At 47.4% G+C, this 18,650-nt stretch overlaps 1 protein-coding gene across 10 annotated transcripts in view; it reads right to left on the bottom strand.

Annotated features, from left to right (window-relative positions):
• adgrg6 (adhesion G protein-coupled receptor G6) overlaps positions 1 to 18,650 on the bottom strand; it is a 201,813-nt gene that overhangs the window by 79,877 nt on the left and 103,286 nt on the right. For 6 of the 10 annotated variants that reach the window (XM_072513806.1, XM_072513830.1, XM_072513822.1 and 3 more), the window contains 6 exons: positions 18,046 to 18,099; positions 17,156 to 17,203; positions 5,476 to 5,564; positions 4,345 to 4,397; positions 2,470 to 2,529; positions 2,010 to 2,152 (listed from right to left, as the gene is read on the bottom strand). In XM_072513806.1, coding sequence (XP_072369907.1) covers positions 2,010 to 2,152; positions 2,470 to 2,529; positions 4,345 to 4,397; positions 5,476 to 5,564; positions 17,156 to 17,203; positions 18,046 to 18,099 — 447 coding nt within the window. The remainder of the gene's footprint in view (positions 1 to 2,009; positions 2,153 to 2,469; positions 2,530 to 4,344; positions 4,398 to 5,475; positions 5,565 to 17,155; positions 17,204 to 18,045; positions 18,100 to 18,650) is intronic. The other 4 variants (XM_072513837.1, XM_072513845.1, XM_072513856.1 and 1 more) reach the window with 4 other exon arrangements.

Below are 18,650 nucleotides of genomic sequence, written 5' to 3'. Positions count from 1 at the left end.
GGCACACGAAGCCCGCTGGGTCGCAGGGTATGGTGACAGATCGGGAGAGTGCGTCGGCGACGATGAACTCCTTACCCGGGGTGTAGACGAGTTTGAAGTCGTACCGCCTGAGTTTAAGGAGAATGCGCTGCAGGCGCGGCGTCATGTCATTAAGGTCTTTTTGAATGATATTGACCAGTGGCCTGTGGTCTGTCTCGACTGTGAACTTTGGGAGTCCATAGACATAATCATGGAATTTGACGACTCCGATAAGAAGGCCCAGGCACTCTTTTTCAATTTGCGCATAGCGCTGTTCGGTGGCCGTCATTGCACGTGATGCATATGCGACAGGAGCCCATGAGGAGGCGTCGTCACGTTGAAGGAGCACTTCTCCAATGCCGGACTGACTGGCATCCGTGGAGATCTTTGTTTCTTTGGCCGGATCGAAAAATGCCAACACCGGGGCCTTGGTCAGCTTCGCCTTGAGTTCCCGCCATTCTTGTTCGTGGGCAGGGAGCCATTGGAACTCAGTTGTCTTCTTAACCAGGTTCGTGAGAGCGAGGTTAGGGATGAATTTTCCCAGGAAATTGACCATGCCCAGGAAGCGGAGGACTGCCTTCTTGTCCTCCGATGTCTTCATGGCCTTAATGGCAGATACCTTGTCAGCATCCGGCTGCACGTCAAACTGTGAAATGTGGTCTCTGAGGAATTTAAGTTCTGTTTGACCAAAGGAGCATTTGGCCTTGTTGAGGCGGAGGCCATGCTCAAGGATTCGTTGGAAGATGCGTTGGAGGCAATCAATGTGCTCCTGCGGGGTGGTAGACCAGACGATGATGTCGTCCACATATACGCGAACCCCTTTGATACCTTCCATCATCTGCTCCATTATTCTGTGGAACACTTCCGATGCAGAGATGATGCCAAACGGCATCCGGTTGTAGCAATACCGGCCAAATGGGGTGCTAAAGGTGCAGAGCTTCCGACTGGGTGCGTCGAGTTGGATCTGCCAGAACCCCTTGGATGCGTCTAGCTTGGTGAGTTCTTCGCGCTTTGGAATGGGATAGTGTTCTCTCATAATACTGCGGTTGAGGTCCTTGGGATCAATACATATGCGGAATTCGGCGGATGGTTTTTTCACGCACACCGTAGAGCTGACCCAATCAGTCAGTTCAGTAATTTTCGAAATTACGCCCTGGTCCTGGAGGTCCTGCAGCTGCTGCTGGAGGCAGTCCTTGAGGGGTGCTGGTCCCCTGCGAGGACGCCCCCCCCCCACCCAACTCTTCACCTCCACCCTGTCTTCACCTCATTTTCCCATCATAACCGTCTATGTTTGTAGCCTCCCTTCAAATGCACTAATGCTATTTGCCCCCACTACTCCCTTTGGAGTAAGTTCTACATTCTTACCGCTCCCGGGGTAAGGCTATTTCCCCTAAATTGCCTGTTAGATTAATTTGCATTTTTCATAGGATTTCATAGAATTTAAAGGGCAGAAGGGGGCCATTCGGCCCATTGTGTCTGCACCAGTCCTGGGAAAGAGCACCCCACCCAAGCACACACCTCCATCCTATCCCCATAACCCAGTATCCCCACCTAACCTTTTTGGAACTAAGGGAAATTTAGCAGAGCCAATCCCACCTAACCTGCACATCTTTGGACTGTGGGAGGAAATCGGAGCACCTGGAGGAAACCCACACTGACACGGGGAGAAGGCGCAGACTCCGCACAGACAGTGACCCAGCGGGGAATCGAACCTGGGACCCTGGAGCTATGAAACAACTGTGCTACCATGCAGCCCAATAAGGGATTATCAATGCACTACATTAATAAACCCCTTCATTATCATCTGGGTCATCTCTTCGGCCTTTTCTATTCGAGAAGAAATTGCTCAATTTTTCAAGACTTAATTTTAATATCTAATCGCGATCAATCTTTCTTGGTAGCAGGCAACAGTTCGGCCCATCACACCGGTGCTGAATACTTTTTCACAAGAAAATAAATGACCATGTTATTCCAAAGTGATTTTCACCTACCTACTGGTTGAACCTGAATGGAGTCTATGGAAAGATTATTTCCGATGATTGAAGATGTGTTTCTCAGTCTCTCTTGGACTATCCTCTCTTCTAGGTAAATGTTCTTGGTAATGTTGTAGTACAGAATAGCCAGGCAGTCATAGCTGAGGGAGAAATAATATATGAGAAAGGGAGATGCTTTATGACTTGGGTTAGAATGCGTCTAAACAGGGACAGGACCTGGGATGCACAGGCATGTTCACCTGCCATCCTTCAATACCATGTGATCAAAATTCTAGAACTCCCTCCCTAACAGCACAGCGGGTGTACCTACACCTCGCGGACTGCAGCGGTTCAAGAAGGCAGCTCACCACCACCTTCTCAAGGGCAATTAGGGATGGGCAATAAATGCTGGCCCAGCTAGCGAAGGAATAATAAAAGGAACCATCTAAAAGTAGAGAGCAAAATATTGATTTCTTACCTTGTGCTTTCGACTGATCTCGAAATCCGATGTGCTGAAGTTTTGTTGCTGTCAAGAATCCTAAACAGTGAGAGAAAGAATTCTGGTTTGTGAGGAAAAAAAAGCTATTGCTCAGAATGTACCAAATAAAAATAGATGGTTGGGTTTTCTACAACCAGACTGCACATCCTGCAGATTAGCAATTTTATTGAATGTGGTGTCTCTATTGTGAGGTTTGAACTCCTACGTACATAAGCAGGCTTAGGCCATTCGTCCCCTCCTGCTGTGCCGTTCAATAAGATGACGGCTGATCGGATATTGGCCTCAGCTCCACGTCCCGCCTGTTCCCAATATCGAAGGTGATTGGCTGAACACTCCACTAACCATGGCCGGGACGTCAGCCACCATCTGTTGGCAACCAACCTGACCCCAGTATATCCTAACCTCCAGGTTATAGAGACAGCTGGATATCCTTCATCGTCCTCCTCCTCCATTGGGTACCACGCCCTCACAGGGCACCAGCAACCATTGAACGTCCACTGGATTGGTCCAAGATTATACTTGGCAAAGTAGTGCAGTGATTTGTCGTTCTGCCATACGGCCGACCAGGAAGCTCTCCCGCTCTTACCACCTGCAGTCAGGCATAATGGAAGGGCTTACAGGCTGATAGTCAACCAGTTTGGCCACGATAGGAACCGACCTTCACTGGCCATCAAGCCCTGAAGTGGGACTTGAACCGGGGAGCTTCTGGCCCAGAGGTAGGGACACTACCACAGCACCACAAGACCTCCCATTCCCTTCGCTATTACGGTGACACAAGAGTAAGGAAAATACTTCAGGAATGATCGTTCACTGGAATGTACGTGTTCCTGTTGCCGTGCAGTTGGTGCCATTTTATACCATTTCATTTGATACTGGGGGATGTTAGCATTGGGGAATGGAGCATTCTCCAATCCAGGCAGCCAAAGCAAGGTGGAAGCCATGCCTCAGCCCCACCTCTGGAAGAGCGTCTCACTCTGCGCCAATGTAACAGCGCCATTCTCTTCCAATTACTGACAAATCATTGGATCTTTTTGAACCAAGGGCCCAATGAGAACTCCTACATTACACTGTGAATTACTGCAGCGTAACAAGGGCGCCCATTGAAATTCCTCCATCGTCCAGTTTGGGGGCACGCTCAATTAGGGCTGAGATGAGGCGAAATTGCTTCACTCAAAGGGTTGTGAATCTTTGGAATTCTCGACCCCAGAGGGTTGTGGTTGCTCCATTGTTGAATAAGTCAAAGACTGGGATAGACACGTCTTTAGTTACTCGGAATTAATGGATATGGCGAGAGGACGGTGTGGTGTTCTTTGTGATTCTTGTTCTCAGGATGCATGTTTTAGTGCTCACAAAGACCACAGAAACTAAGTCCATTAACAAAGCTTACATTTATTACACTCCTCATTAAAGCTCGACCACTTACTCCTACAGTAAACAATAATCTAGTAGTCTACAATCTACACTCAACTAACACTAGTCTCTGCACTCTATCTATAACTGTACTCTGACCTCTTTCACTACTTGCATGCTCACCTGTCCAGCCTTCTCCCCGAACTCTGTGAGTCAGTGCTTTATATAGTTCTGCATCTAGTTCCATCTAGTGGTTAATTATGGTATGACATTAACCCTTTGCATTCTGAACATTTCCCATAATGTCGCAGGCAGGAAAATGGAGGTTGAAGCCAAGATCAGCCATGATAGTATTGAATGGCGGAGCAGGCTCGATGGGCCGTATGTCCTGCTCCTATTTCTTGTATTCTTGTGTTAACAGGAGGCATTAACTCACAACTTTAATGGTATCTTTCCGCATGTGTTCAACCTTTGGTTTCATTTACAAAGAGTTGATCTCCTCACCTGACACTCTCCACATACACAGAGTAATTCCAGTTCTGAAAAGACACAGTGAGCTGAAACATAAATGGGAAAAAAAAGATACCAAATCAGTGCACAGGCCGACACTTTAACAAAGGCCAAACTGGCACAAGCACGTCAACCTGTCATTTTCATCCTTTGCTCAGATAAGCAATAATGCCAAAGAAAAACAGGTCAATACAGCTGAGTCATAACATCCATTTGGACTCCCTGCACAGGAAATGGTCCCATATGCTCTTACACCGGACATGTTGTTTAGTTGGATAAGGGTTAAATTGTGTGAGGGAGTGAGACGATAAACAATCGACCAGAGGAAAGGAACAGTCAAGGAAGATCATTCCCCTCCAGGTTAACTGCCCCGGGTTGGGAGTGGAAGCCCTTCTGAGTATTACCTTTCCTAACTAAAGAGTGAAGAAGCCAATTGCAACAGAGGGAGACGGTGGCATATTGGTAATGTTACTGGGCTAGTGGTTCAAATCCCACCATAACAGCTGGTGCAATTTCAATTCATAAAACCTGGAATATCAAGTCTCAGGAATGGTGACCATGATAGCTATGACTTTTTGCTGTGTAAAAAAAAACATCTGGTTCACCCGTGTCCTTTTAGGGAAAGAAATCTGCGTCCTTACCCGGTCTGGCCTACATGTGACCCTCGGCAAGGCGGTTGATGATGTTTCATTAGCGGGAGGAGGTTTCCGGGTTGGACGATCAGCCATGATCGTAATGAATGGCAGAACAGGCTCCAAGGGCCTCCTGCCGCTCCTGTTCCCTATGTTTCTATGTTCTGACCCTTCACTGCCCCCTCAAATAGCTGAGTGAGTCAGCTATTTACCAGCGGCACCCACATCCCAGGAAAGAAATACAGAACAAAAAAGCCCTGTCGCCATAACGACAGGTCTGGCTCAAAGTGGAACCCTTCTGGTCTCTTTGGCTTACTAGCCCTCTGTCTTCACTGTCTCAACCAGCTGAGCAGTGGTGGTAGTGGGGGGGGGGGGGGGGGTCGAACAGTGTGGGGGTGGGCTTGGAGATGAGGGTATTACTGAGACACGTACACAGGGAGAAGGTCAGTGATATTGAACACAAGCCAGGAAAAGGCAGACTGAGTTGACCTACCCAGGTTGATACTGTTCGCTCAAGATCAGCTGTGTTCATATTGCCATTCAGGTCGTGGACTGTAAACTGCGTCCTGTACAAAAGCCCCCCTGTGTAGTGAGAACAGTTCAGTGTTACAATGAGTGTTACCCGCCCCCCCCCCCCCCCCCCACCCTCCAATCGCAAGAGGGCAAGACTTCCTCTCGTCACCGGGAATGGCCGCAATGCATTCAGAACCTGTTCACAATCCGACAACGGGGGGGGGGGGGGGGGGGGGAGAAAATCTTCGTACAAACACAAGCTACCAGACGAAGCACCTAGAGGAGCACATGCCTCCGTTCACTCCTTGCTATAACTGTTTGGAGGCTGTGTGCCTTATGGTTCGATCATCATTCAGCCAATAACAGAATGGGTGTTTGAGGCAGGGGGGCCAGTTGCTGGGATAGCTGGAGGGCGAATGGCTGATTGCAGTGACTATTGCATTCGAGAGAAGGCAAGAGGCAGACTCACCCCCCCCCCCCCCCGCCCCCAAGGACAGATAATAAAGAAAGGAGGATACACTTCAAAACAAATGTTTTCTTAACTGGCTCCGTTCTCTGGTGTGTTAGAATGCACATAAGATTCCAAAGTTATCAATACATCATGTATTCTCATGCATTTTTGATTCTCGTGTGTTGCCGAAATACACTAAATCCTGTCATTATCGGATTAGACAACTAACTACAGACTAGCGGGGGCTATTGAAGTGACAACTGTGCAGACTTCATCGAATGGTTGGAAAGCCAGGTTCACCGGTGGAAACTGGAGAAGGTCAGTGCCAGGTTTCAAATATTGCCACAATGACATGGCGCTTGTCGACTAGATCCTCTGCGCCCGTCCTATTGGGAAACACCCCGGCACCCGACACCGGTGTGAGACAAGCAAGCAGCAACTTTGAGGGCCGGAGGGAGGGGATAGTCTGCACAGTCCTCACCAGATGGCACCTTTCAAATTGCTAACGGCGGCTGGTGTTAGTTAAAATCAGAGGCGTGCGTTAGTCTCTGGGATTGTGCTCATTTGCCAGGAGTGGTGGGGGGAGAAGACATAACACTGTCACTGTTCATGGGAAATCAAGCACAGAGACACGGAATTAACCCTCTGAGGTGACAACAAAAGCATTTGCTGCCAGAGTTCAGTTCAATCTCTTACAGGACAACTTTTCTGACAGTATTCATTGTTAGAACTCTGCGTTAGGCACGGTTCTTCAATCACCCTATTTAAAACAGTGGAAGTGAACATTCTGTATTGTTTATTTAGTGTTACAATGCATCCCGTGGACTCAAAGGGTTAATTTAGTAAGTGCTAAAGGAAATGAGCATTAACCTAAAGCCTGAATTTCCGACTTTTGTGAATTAGCACAAGCTAAAAGTTTCAAAAAGGTGAGCAATTCCTCACGCAGTGACCATGCTACCGTCTCAGTACAGAGCAGGGCAAGACAATCTTCAGCTACAGTCAAGCAAAAATTGACAACACTCTTCCTCCCCTTTAAGTGGAGCACATCATATGCCTGCCAGATTGATAAAGGAAAACAGTCGCAATTAGAATCATGCCTTGAGGTTCCTCCTTCAATGAAAATGGAGTATTTGTATTTTCGCTGTAGTCAATAAACCATCAACAAAACTGCAAGACTTACTCATCTGTCATGTGAGAGTACCTTTAAGAAATGGGTGTTTATTACTGCAGTGATGTCAGAGTGTGGATGGAGCTGGGCCGTCTGTCAGCTTTTAGTTTCACTTTGAGAAAAGCTTGGGTGTGTCTGTGTTTTTGGTTTCGTTTTAGTGTTGGAGCTGAGGCCAGCCAAAGAAGGTGTAATGTTCTCTCTGCCATATAAAGACTATTTCTTTATCCTTTGGTGAATTCAGAGTGATAACTGTCCTCAGTAGTGAATTTAAACCTCATGTGCTTCGGTTAAAAGTTTTTTTTTCTGTCTTATGGGTGTTAAAAGGAAAGTTTAAAGATTACTTAGTGTTGTATTCTTTTGGGGTTGTATTTGAATTGATGGTTGCTAAGATGTTCAGTGTATGTTTTAAAAATGTTAACTTGAGTTCATAGAATAAACAATGTTTCGCTTTAAAAAATACTTTTCCATTTCTGCTCCACCACACCTGTAGAGTGGGCCGTGTGCTCCCCATACCACAATCTATTAAAAGGTGTGGGTCAGGTGAACTCCATGATACACTTTGGGGGTGTTCTAAACCCTGGCCCATAACACATCATAGAGAGAAATAGGTTGCTATGGCACGAGGTGGCACAGTGGTTGGCAGTGCTGCCTCACAGCACCAGGGACTTGGGTTTAATTCCCACCTCAGGTGACTGTGTGGAGTTTTAAAAAACATTTAGAGTACCCAATTTGTTTTCCAATTAAGCGGCAATTTAGTGTGGCCAATCCACCTACCCTGCACATCTTTGGGTTGTGGGAGTGAAACCCAAGCAGACACGGGGAGAATGTGCAAACTCCACACGGACAGTGACCCAGGGCCGGGATTCAAACCTGGGTCCTCAGCGCTGTAGTCCCAGTGCTAACCATTGCGCCACATGCTGCCCCAACTGTGCGGAGTTTGCACGCTCTCCCCGTGTCTGCGTGGGTTTTCTCCGGGTGCTCCGGTTTCCTCCCACGGTCCAAGTATGTGCACGTTAGGTAGATTGGCCCTGATAAATTGCCCCTCAAGGATGTGTAGGTTACGGGGATAGGGTGGAGGTGCGGGCTTAAGTAGGGTGCTCTTTCGGAGGGTCGGTGCAGGCTCGATGGGCTGAATGGCCTCCTTTTGCACTGTAGGGATTCTATTGTTCATTGAAAGAAGAATTTCAGTTTGTGGTTTAGAAACTGCATCAGTACCTTTGTTCTGAAAGAAGATCGTTATGGAATAACATTCCTTTTTGCAGCAGTGTTCGCCCTTAAAGGGGAGTGAATGCTTTCAATATTTTGCTTATTCGGATGTACCTTTAATAAGAACGTTATTTAATTATCGCAGCTAATTCTACGTGAGGAACCTTGCAAAATGGGGATGTTCTACAATCACTAGGCTTCTGTATAACCAGGCATATCCTCACTGCTAGCTAGCTCTACATGTTCAGCTCAATGCATCAACACCCCAGCACCAACACATGTGAGGCAACTACTGATTCGTGATGACAGACACCACTACAGTTTTCTACAGCTGCTGCTAAGACATACGGTTGGCGACCACTGCTCCACACAAGCAGCCTGTCCTGTCAGCCTCTTCACAGAGACAGGACGTGGAGGCTTGGCCAGGGGTGACGGACGGCTCCCTGCTCTCCAAGCTCGTCGGGGGAGCTAGGCTGAGTCCATCAACGTCGCGGGTGGGGAGTGGAGGAGGTGCCGCTTCGACTGATGAAGAGCTGAACAAATATGTGAGGCGTGTGGCGGAGGTTCGAGGTGGCTGCTCGATGTAAGGGTTAACCCCTGTGCTGGTGCCAATGCTCCAGATCGGTGGAGTAGGAAGTACACCGATAGAGAGAGCCAGAGAGGAATCCATTGATAATATTTGCAGCAGCACTAGTTCTCGAGTACCAGCACTTAGCCGAGGACCTCCCACAGATGCTGAGGTTAAGCCTCCTGATATCCCTTCACCTACGTGAGCAGAGGTACTGAATGGGGACGTGTACAGCCCCTCATTATAAAGGTTTGTCTCCTCAGCAAAATGCTCTGTCTTAAGATACTGCAATGTTCTTGCATGCTGTTGACTTGTTAAAGTTAGACTTAAAACCGCTGTTGGGAAATCTTCTGGCAAATGTGCAAAGTCACTGACTGCCATATGTTGGGGTTCAGCCCCTGTAACAATGTCACCTGAGTTCACGAGTTGAGGGGGCCTCGTCAGCCATGGGGTATGTGCACTGAGCGAGACCCATTGCACTTCCAAAGGTGCAGGCATTAGAGTCACTGCCTGAACACCCTTAGACCTTTCCAATACGGAATCTGAATATGTCTCCCACTTCAATCCAGGACTCCATGAAGCACTCGTCACATGGCTCTCTGCAACTGGACCCAACCACGAATGTCTTGTGCGTGCATTGTCCACAGAGACCTCGACCAACTGGTGCTCAAGTTGGGCTTTTTCCCACTGTGTATCAGAGGTCACAACCCTCTCTTGGGCGTGTGAGACAGAAGTCACAATTGAACTATTAATGGCGTGAGAAACAATTCCCCAATGGTTCAGAAATACTTCTGGAACTGTCGGTGGAAATCTGGGAAAATACGTTCCATTAGCAGATCCAGGTAATGGAGTTGGTGCCAGTGATAAAGATTGATCCAATTCAGGAAGATCGTCACGGTGAAGAGAATTTGCGTTTTCACTTCTTACAATCGCAGAGACGTCTACAGACAGAGGCAGGAACATGCCGGTCACCACGGGGATCCAATCCAAGGGAACAGCTCTGGTGGTCCCCACATCTATGACTGAAATCTCCAATGAAGACTTGAGGTTATCAGCCACTGCCGAGGAGTCGTTCTTCCAATGAAGGCTCTCAGGAGTTAAGTCGGTTGAAATATGCAAGGAAACATGGGAAATATCCTCATCTTTGGTCAACGATCCAGTATCATCTGGAACCAGTGTCCTCCATTCGCTTCCCCTCATGAAAAATGTACGTTGGTGGCTTTGTGCAATATGCTGTGTCATATCAGTCAGTGAGATCTGATTATGGTATTTTGCAGTTGACTTATTGCTGACATGCAGGAGGTGCAGGCTGAATTCTCCCATGGACAATGCCCATTGACTGTCTATACTTGGCGAAGCCACTTCTAAAGGAGACAAATAGCTTCTTTGGGATTCAGGGGCTCTTGTTGGTCCTGGTATACCACCCATCCCGATTGGTACCTGTGTACCAGTCTGTGACACCACAGTGCGAACACTGACTGACTGCACGGTCCCTGACATGGAGCGATGGATGCTGAACCCAAGAGCTGCCACTGATAACGTCTCTGTGTTGTACTGGGAATGGTTCACACCTTCACTGGGTTCGGAGGTACAAGGCATCAGAGAGCTACCCCAGAAATTGTCGGGCGCGGTAAGAATATTTATCACATCTGGCACAGATGGAGCTGAAGAAACATACGTCAAAGCATTGGGATGGTTCAAGCTCTTGAGTGGCTTAGTTGACATGGCCAGAAAGTCTGTACTGTGGACTAAATTATCTCCTTGCCCCCTTATTGAAAAATGGCCCAGAAACAACATAAAGTCACCAGATTGCCCTAATTTGTTTTGTAACTCTTCAGTACTGAAAACTACAGACGGGAAGTCTTTTGAGGGATTTGAAAAATCACTGGCTGCTGTTTGTTCAGATTCAACCCCTGTAACAATGTCATCTGAATTCAGGAGTTGGGGGATCCTGGTTAGCAATGGTGTATGTGTACTGAACAAGACCCAGTGTGTCGCCGTCATTGATTCTTTGCCAAAGTGGTTTGTTAAGTGCACCAAGTCTGGAGTGTTGATCAGTCCAGTGGCAGTAAGATCACTGTTGTTTCTTTCAAAGGCTGTGCTCAGTGGGATAGACTTTGCATCATCAGTACCAATTTCTCCTGGAACAAGTAATGAATGAGGCCAACTGGACACGCTCTTGATAATATCCTTTGACAAGGCCGTGCTTGAAGCCTTTATATCAAAATGGTGTGACATTAGACCATAGGCATCGATGGAAGATTGGAGGCTGTCATGAAGAGATGACGCTGTAGACTCTGTGTTGAACTGATCACTCAATGGTACATGTTGTGTGTTTAATAGATCTTCCACCCAGTCAGAGCTACTAGTGGCCATCCAGAATAAACTAGATAAAAAATGTCTGTGAGAGACACTTGTTTGTACATTTAGTTTGTGTACACTCACTGGCACTGTTGGAGTGGGTCTAATTGTTGGATACAAAACTAAAGATGGTGTTTGGGATTGTAACCCCATTGCTTTTAGTAGACCAGAGGACCTGTCACCAATAATGTGTTGGCTTGGTGATGGAACAGAATGAGTGCTCTGCCCCAAGCTATACAATGTACTCAATCCAGCATCAGCTCCTTCTTCAGGCATTAATACCTCTTGGCTTCCAAGATGAATGGATAACACCTCAAAACTGGAGTCAATCTCACTGCCCTTGGTTATATTATGAGTCAAAATCTCGGCAGGAAACCCTAAGTCCCAGGTCTGATTCATTGGCTCCTTTAACCGAGTGACAAAGTCAGAATCCAATCGAGAGGGGGTTGGTTGTCTGTTGGTTGCACCTCCACCTCCGTCATTGGTAAGTTGTTCCAAGGCCTCCGAATCTTTGGTCACACCATGGGGCCTCTTGGTCACAGCCTTGGTGAAGAAGATTGGAGCACTGTGCGTGTTAAGTATCCCTGGTCTCAAACTGCTGGATATGTTGGGTCTGGGTCTCAGTGGGTACCTCAAAGGCGTGGAAATAATACCCCATCGGTTGCTGGAGCTTCTGATCCTCTGCGCCGTTTGCGAGGTAGAACGATGCCGGGATATGTTTACTGGCCCGCGGTTTGTTCGGAGTACAGCTGGGACCAGGATCCGGGATCCCTGCAAATCTGTATCATTAAAACTTTCTGCTGTTAGTAAGCAAACCATCCCATAATTAACTCATCGTGTTAACCTGCAATAAACCTGATACACAATAATATGGAACAACATCAGTTCAAGCATTCTCAGGAGCACCCCCTGAGTGAGTTAAGTGTACATTTATATCACGCCGGTAACTGAGCTCACCAGGTAAGGTTTCTTCCTGAGTCCTGTGCTGATTTCAACAGGGGTGGTGGCAGATAGCAATAGGGAATTGCGAAGTGTGTCCTTTTGCTGAACAACGTTTTCGCAACACCCTCTACCCCACCTTACACCCCCACCCCCCTCCCATTCGGGGTAGGTGGGCTTGTGGGAATCAGCCGATGACAGGGCTAAGACTGGAGCAAAAGGAGGCCATTCAGCCCCTCCAATCTATTCTGCCATTCAATCAGATCATAGCCAATCTGCTGCCTCAAGCACTAGGCTCAACTGTGATGCCTCCAGTTGGCCAGCTAACACTCAGCATTCAAGCTCACACATGACTAACGGCCCTGTGCTTGCCTCGGCAATAACGTCAGCAGAGAGTCAACATCGGCACAAAGAATCACAATAGGTCAGCATGTAAGGACAGCAAGTAATTTGGATAGCAACTGGAATGAGAGCCTTTATTGCAAAGGGGATGGGATATGAAAGAAAGAAAGCCTTTCTACAATTGTACAGGTGAGACCACACTGCACTGTGCTCCTTATTTCAGGAGAGTTAAACAGATAAGATTTTGAGGGGCCTTTTACATATTCTTGAAAATGGGCATCTCTGGCAAGGCCAGCATTTGGTGCATGATGCACTATCAATTACGACGAGATGACACTAGAGAGTAATCGAGGCTTTATTAAGCAGGGATGTGTGGCCTCCTGCAGCTGCTATCAGAATGGGAGCAGCTCGGTGTGCACACACATTTATACTCTGCCTACTGGGCGGAGCCAGCGGGCAGGGATTTACCCCCGTACCTGTAGTACAGGAGCCTTATCGTATTACCTCTAATAACTGTTATACAATCAGTGGTGACTACCACAGTGCATATCCCTTGAATTAAGTGGCTTGCTCGGCCATTTCAGCGGGCAGACAAGAGTCAAACACATTATTCTGTAGGCCAGACCAGGTAAGGATGGCAGATTTCCTCCCCTAAAGGGCATAAGAGAACCAGCAATAGCTGTCGTGGTCACCATTTCTGAGGCTAATATTGTAACTCCAGATTTATTGATCGAATTTGAATTCCACCGGCTGCCGTGGTGAAATTGAGGGGGAAATGTTTCTCTCAGGGGGTTGTTAGCGTTTGGAATTCTCTAACCCTGAAAACAGTGGAGCCAGGGTCATTCAATATATTCAGGGCGGTGTTAGACAGGGGGGGGGTTAAGGATTAGGGGGTACAATCAGGAAAGTGGAATGTTGGTCCTGATCAAAGCAGTCATGATCATATTAAATGGCAGAGCAGGCTCGAGGGGTCAACTCCGTTGCTTATGAACTTTATGAAGCGGAGGCAAACGTGAATCATTCTTTCTCTTTTCTTCCATCTTTCCATTCCAATTATTGAAACTATTTTCACAGCAGGTTTAAGGGAGCATGATATTAAGTACAGCAATTAAGCTGTTGTTGAATATATCAAAACACATGTGAATCTGTGTATCTGTATTATCATCCAATAGATGCCTCGGGGGCTTTGTGGTTAATTAATGAGAAGCAATGGACGCCTATTGGGCATCAACACCACAAACATCAGAAACACCATTCAACGCCTAATGAGGAAGAATCATATGGATTTGAAATGCTATCTCCGTTTTTCTCTCCACAGATGCTGCCAGTCTACTTCTTTCCCCCCCCCCCCAGGAGGATAGTTAGCTCAGTTGGCTGGACAGCTGGTCCATGACATGGAGCAACGCCAACAGCGCAGGTTCAATTCCCACAACAGCTGAGGTTATCCATGAAGGCCTTCTCAACCTTGCCCCTCGCCTGAGGTGTGGTGACCCTCAGCTTAATTCACCCGCAGTCAGATCTCAAAGGAGAGAGCAGCTAGGATTCATGGAGTGATAGAATTCCTACAGCGCAATAGGCTCATCAAGTCTGCCCGACACCCCACTCCTGCACCCTATCCTCATAACCCTGTAACCTAACCTGCATATCCTGTGACACTGAGGGACAATTTATCATGGCCAATCCACCTAACCTGCACATCTTTGGACTGTGGGAGGAAACCGGAGCACCAGGAGGAAACCCACGCAGACACGGGGAGAACGTGCAGACTCCACGCAGACAGTGACCGAAGCCGGGAATTGAACCCAGGCAAGGCCATTTGAATTATGGGTGGCACGGTCACACAGTGGTTAGCACTGTTGCTTCATAGCGCCAGGGTCCCAGGTTCGATTCCCGGCTTATGTCACTGTCTGTGCGAAGTCTGCACGTTCTCCCCATGACAGCGTGGGTTTCCTCCGGATGCTCCGGTTTCCTCCCACAAATCCCAAAAGACGCGCTGTTAGGTAATTTGGACCTTTTGAATTCTCCCTCTGTGTACTCGAATAGGCGCTGGAATGTGGTAACTAGGGGCTTTTCACAGTGACTTCATTGCAGTGTGACGATAAAGATTATTATTACTATTATTATTCAAATCTACCAGCTCTCAACCTATATTGTGAGCTCTCAATCTAGATTGCCCCACAAGGGGGATCATTTGGTCCAAGTTCCCGTACCAGCCTCCCCGAACAGGAGCCGGAATGTGGCGACTAGGGGCTTTTCACAGTAACTTCATTTGAAGCCTACTTGTGACAATAAGTGATTTTCATTTCATTTTTTTCATTTAAAGTTTACTTTATCAATCCCTTTTAGTATTTTATATACCTTGATCAGATCCCCCGTTATCCTTTTACGCTCCAGCGAATATACGTCCAAACTGTTTAATTTCTCCTCATATGTCAACCCTTTCATCCCCAGCATCAATCTTGTAAACCTCCTCTGAACTGCCTCCAATGCCACCAATCCTAGTGTTGCTAAGACTAAGACCCTGTCTGCTGTCGCAAGGAATTGCGAAAGATATGGTAGGATTATTTTGAAGAAGAGCAGTTGAGTTCTTCCTTGTGAGAAACCAACATCAGAAAAACAGACTGCTACATGGCTGTTTGTGGGAGCTTGCTGGGAGCAAATGGGGTGCCACATACTGGCAGCGACCATGTTTCAAACGTACTTAACTGTAAAGCACTTTGGGTCACCGCAAGATCGTGTAAAACACTGCAGATGGGATTTTTCATCCCACTCGCAGGCGGAATATTCCGGTCCCACTGAAGATAATGAAGTTTTGGCGGGATCACCTCATCTGCCGTGGTGGGACGGGAAAATCTGCTGTGGTGGGACTGGAAAATCTGCTGTGGTGGGACTGGAAAATCTGCCATGATGGGACTAGAAAATCTGCCATGGTGAGACTAGAAACGCTGCCACATTGGGACTGGAAAATCTGCCGCGGTGGGACTAGAAAATCTGTCGTGGTGGGACAGGAATATCTGCCATGACGGGACTGGAAAATCTGCTGTGGTGAGACTAGAAACGCTGCCACATTGGGACTGGAAAATCTGCCGCGGTGGGACTAGAAAATCTGTCGTGGTGGGACAGGAATATCTGCCATGACGGGACTGGAAAATCTGCCATGACGGAACTAGAAAATCTGCCATGGTGAGACTGGAAACTCTGCCACATTGGGACTGGAAAAACTGCCGCGGTGGGACTAGAAAATCTGCCGTGGTGGGACGGGAATATCTGACATGACGAGACTGGAAAATCTGCCTGGACAGGACTGCAAAATCTGCCGCGGTGGGGCTGGAAAATCTGCCATGACGGGACTGGAAAATCGGCCATGATGGGACTGGAAAATCTGCCTTGACAGGACTGGAAAATCAGCCACGGTGGGACTGGAAAATCTGCCATGACGGGACTAGAAAATCTGCCGTGGCGGGACTGGAAAATCTGCCATGACGGGACTGGAAAATCTGCTGTGGCGGGACTGGAAAATCTGCCGTGGCGGGACTGGAAAATCTGCCTTGGCGGGACTGGAAAATCTGCCATGGCGGGACTGGAAAATCAGCTGTGGCGGAACTGGAAAATCTGTCGTGGCGGGACTGGAAAATCTGTTGTGATGGGATTGGAAAATCCGCTGTGGCGGGACGGGAAAATCTGACCGGGTGGGACCGGAAAATCAGCTGTGGTGGGACTGGAAAATCTGCCGTGGTGGGACTGGAAAATCTGTTGTGATGGGATTGGAAAATCCGCCGTGGCGGGACTGGAAAATCTGACAGGGTGGGACTGGAAAATCAGCTGTGGTGGTACTGGAAAATCTGCCGTGTAAATGCAAGTCCTGTCTTTCAACCCACTTAACCCTTCTTAACCCAGTGTTCAAACGTCCTAACAGCAGGAAAACAAATGATACGCCACTGTCGCACAATGCTGGCAATAGTTCACTGAGAATCATGGATTGCATGAGCTGCACCAGGATGTGAGGCCCCTGCGTTCAACCTCCATTGTTTAAGTTTCCCTTGTGAAGAAGTTCGAAATGAGCTCAAACAAGGAAGTTGGTAATGGAGCTCACGACCTCCATCGTCAGGGCAACAAGACGGCGTCTGTTACTGTAACACAAACTGACCACCACCATAACTACCGCTACTGTAACCATACTGTCGCCACCATCACCCATGCCACCATTGCCCCTTAGCGCTATCACTAGCATCAATACAGTCAGGTAGCATTTCTATAGCGTAAGCTTATATGTTATAGGGAACACACAACCTGTTTAAAGGGGCAACCGTTTGTGGAAATGATTCAGGAAATTACTTATACATTTTTAAAAATCTTTCAGCTCATTACTGCACAAAGAGCCAGGAAATATAAAGCACCATGTGCACCAATTTTTAAAAAAATTATTTGAAGTCGCTGCATTACAAAAAATTGACCAAACTTTTTTTTTTGTGACAACATTGCCCTTTTAAACATGTGTTCGATCTCCTTTAAGGCTAAATCATTAACTCTCTCCCGGCCCCAGTAGCATCATTCTCACAGCTCCATTAGTGATGCACCCAGCTACACCATCACTACTGAAGAGCTTTCTGACATTGCCTCCCTACCTTCACTGCTTGGGGATTGATTTTGGAAGAGTGTCGTGGTTTGCAGGGCTGAATAGTAAAAACACCGGTTACCCATTCAGACTTCAGAATCCACCATTGTAATTTTTCCTTTGGTTTGCCAGCCACTGGACTCAGGCGGAAATCTCTCACCACTACTGGCTACTGAGCCAAACTATTGGGAAGTCCACCAACGTAGAACATCCACTCGCGCACTTTCTTCCCAATGGACTCCCCACTTCTTCAGAGGGCTTTGGGGGTTGGCAGCAGATAAACCAATGGAACCCGGGGTGGACGCATGGGTCAACTGCAAGAGTTCAACCAGGTAAAAGACCGTACTTTAGCAGCAAGTGTCATTGGCACCACTATACCAGATTGCCTGGTCATCAAGATAATACTGTTTGCGAGAGTTTGCTGTGTATAAATCGGTTGCCACATTTCATATATTATAGTGGTGGGGGCCGATTTAGCTCAGCTGGCTGGACAGCTGGTTTGTGATGCAGAGCGAGGCTAGCAGCGCGGGTTCGATACTCGTACCGGCTGAGCTTACTCATGAACGCCCCGCCTTCTCAACCTTGTCCCTCACCTGAGGCCTGGTGACCCTCAGGTTAAATCACCACCAGTCAGCTCACCCCCTTAAAGAGGAAAGCGGCCTATGGTCATCCGGGACTATGGCAACTTCACTTTTACTTGATCACAGTGGTGAAGACATTGACTGTAAGGTGCTTCGTTGAGCTCATGAAAGGCGCAATATAATTGGAAGTTATTTTATAGGACTGGGATGCGCACTGCACCTGACTTGCAAGGCAGCTAGTCTCTCCAAGTTGTGATTATACATTTATTCACTTTTATCTATTTGCAGTCATCAAAATATCAAAAATCCAGTGACTTACTCGATTCTGCAGGTTCTCTGGCTCCTTGCGTTGTGAAGTCTGTGAATGGAAGGCCTTTGTGATGTAAGCAAATGCAAGACATTGATCACATGGCTTAAAAAAAAAGAACTCTGTACATTTAACACCAATTCTCAGACCCGTTGAGCCATGGAGCGAAGAATGGTCACTGCACATCCGTACGGCCACGTTGCAGTGAGTGAAGATGACGTCTCTTGTGAAGATGATATTCATTCAATAAATATCAATGTGTATGTGTGCAGTGATTAGCTGTAGCCAGCTTGTGAGGCAGTCCAATGCATGAACTACTCTGATGATAAATAATGGGAAACAGAACCACCAACTCAAAATCTAGATAGCTTTCTTTAAAGTGTTTGGAATGTATGGAGGTCTCTTAACGTCTTCAACAGTCTCCAAAGGCAAGGACCCTGAAGTCCCCACGGACAGCATTTCTGTTTGTCTGTAATAAGAGGTTGTTTTCCCTCCCTGTAGGGGACACGCCTCTCTTAGTTAAATCCAGAGAGGTTAGCTGGAAAGAGACAGGGCTTCCAGAATTCCCGGCGGCTCGTGCTCCTGGAGTTTTTAACTGGATAAAACCCTGCAGGTCA

Source organism: Scyliorhinus torazame, chromosome 1 (assembly GCF_047496885.1).
Source record: "Scyliorhinus torazame isolate Kashiwa2021f chromosome 1, sScyTor2.1, whole genome shotgun sequence".
Lineage (NCBI taxonomy): Eukaryota > Metazoa > Chordata > Chondrichthyes > Carcharhiniformes > Scyliorhinidae > Scyliorhinus > Scyliorhinus torazame.
The sequence above is the reverse complement of the archived record's forward strand: the minus strand, read 5'-3'. Positions and strand labels throughout refer to the sequence as shown.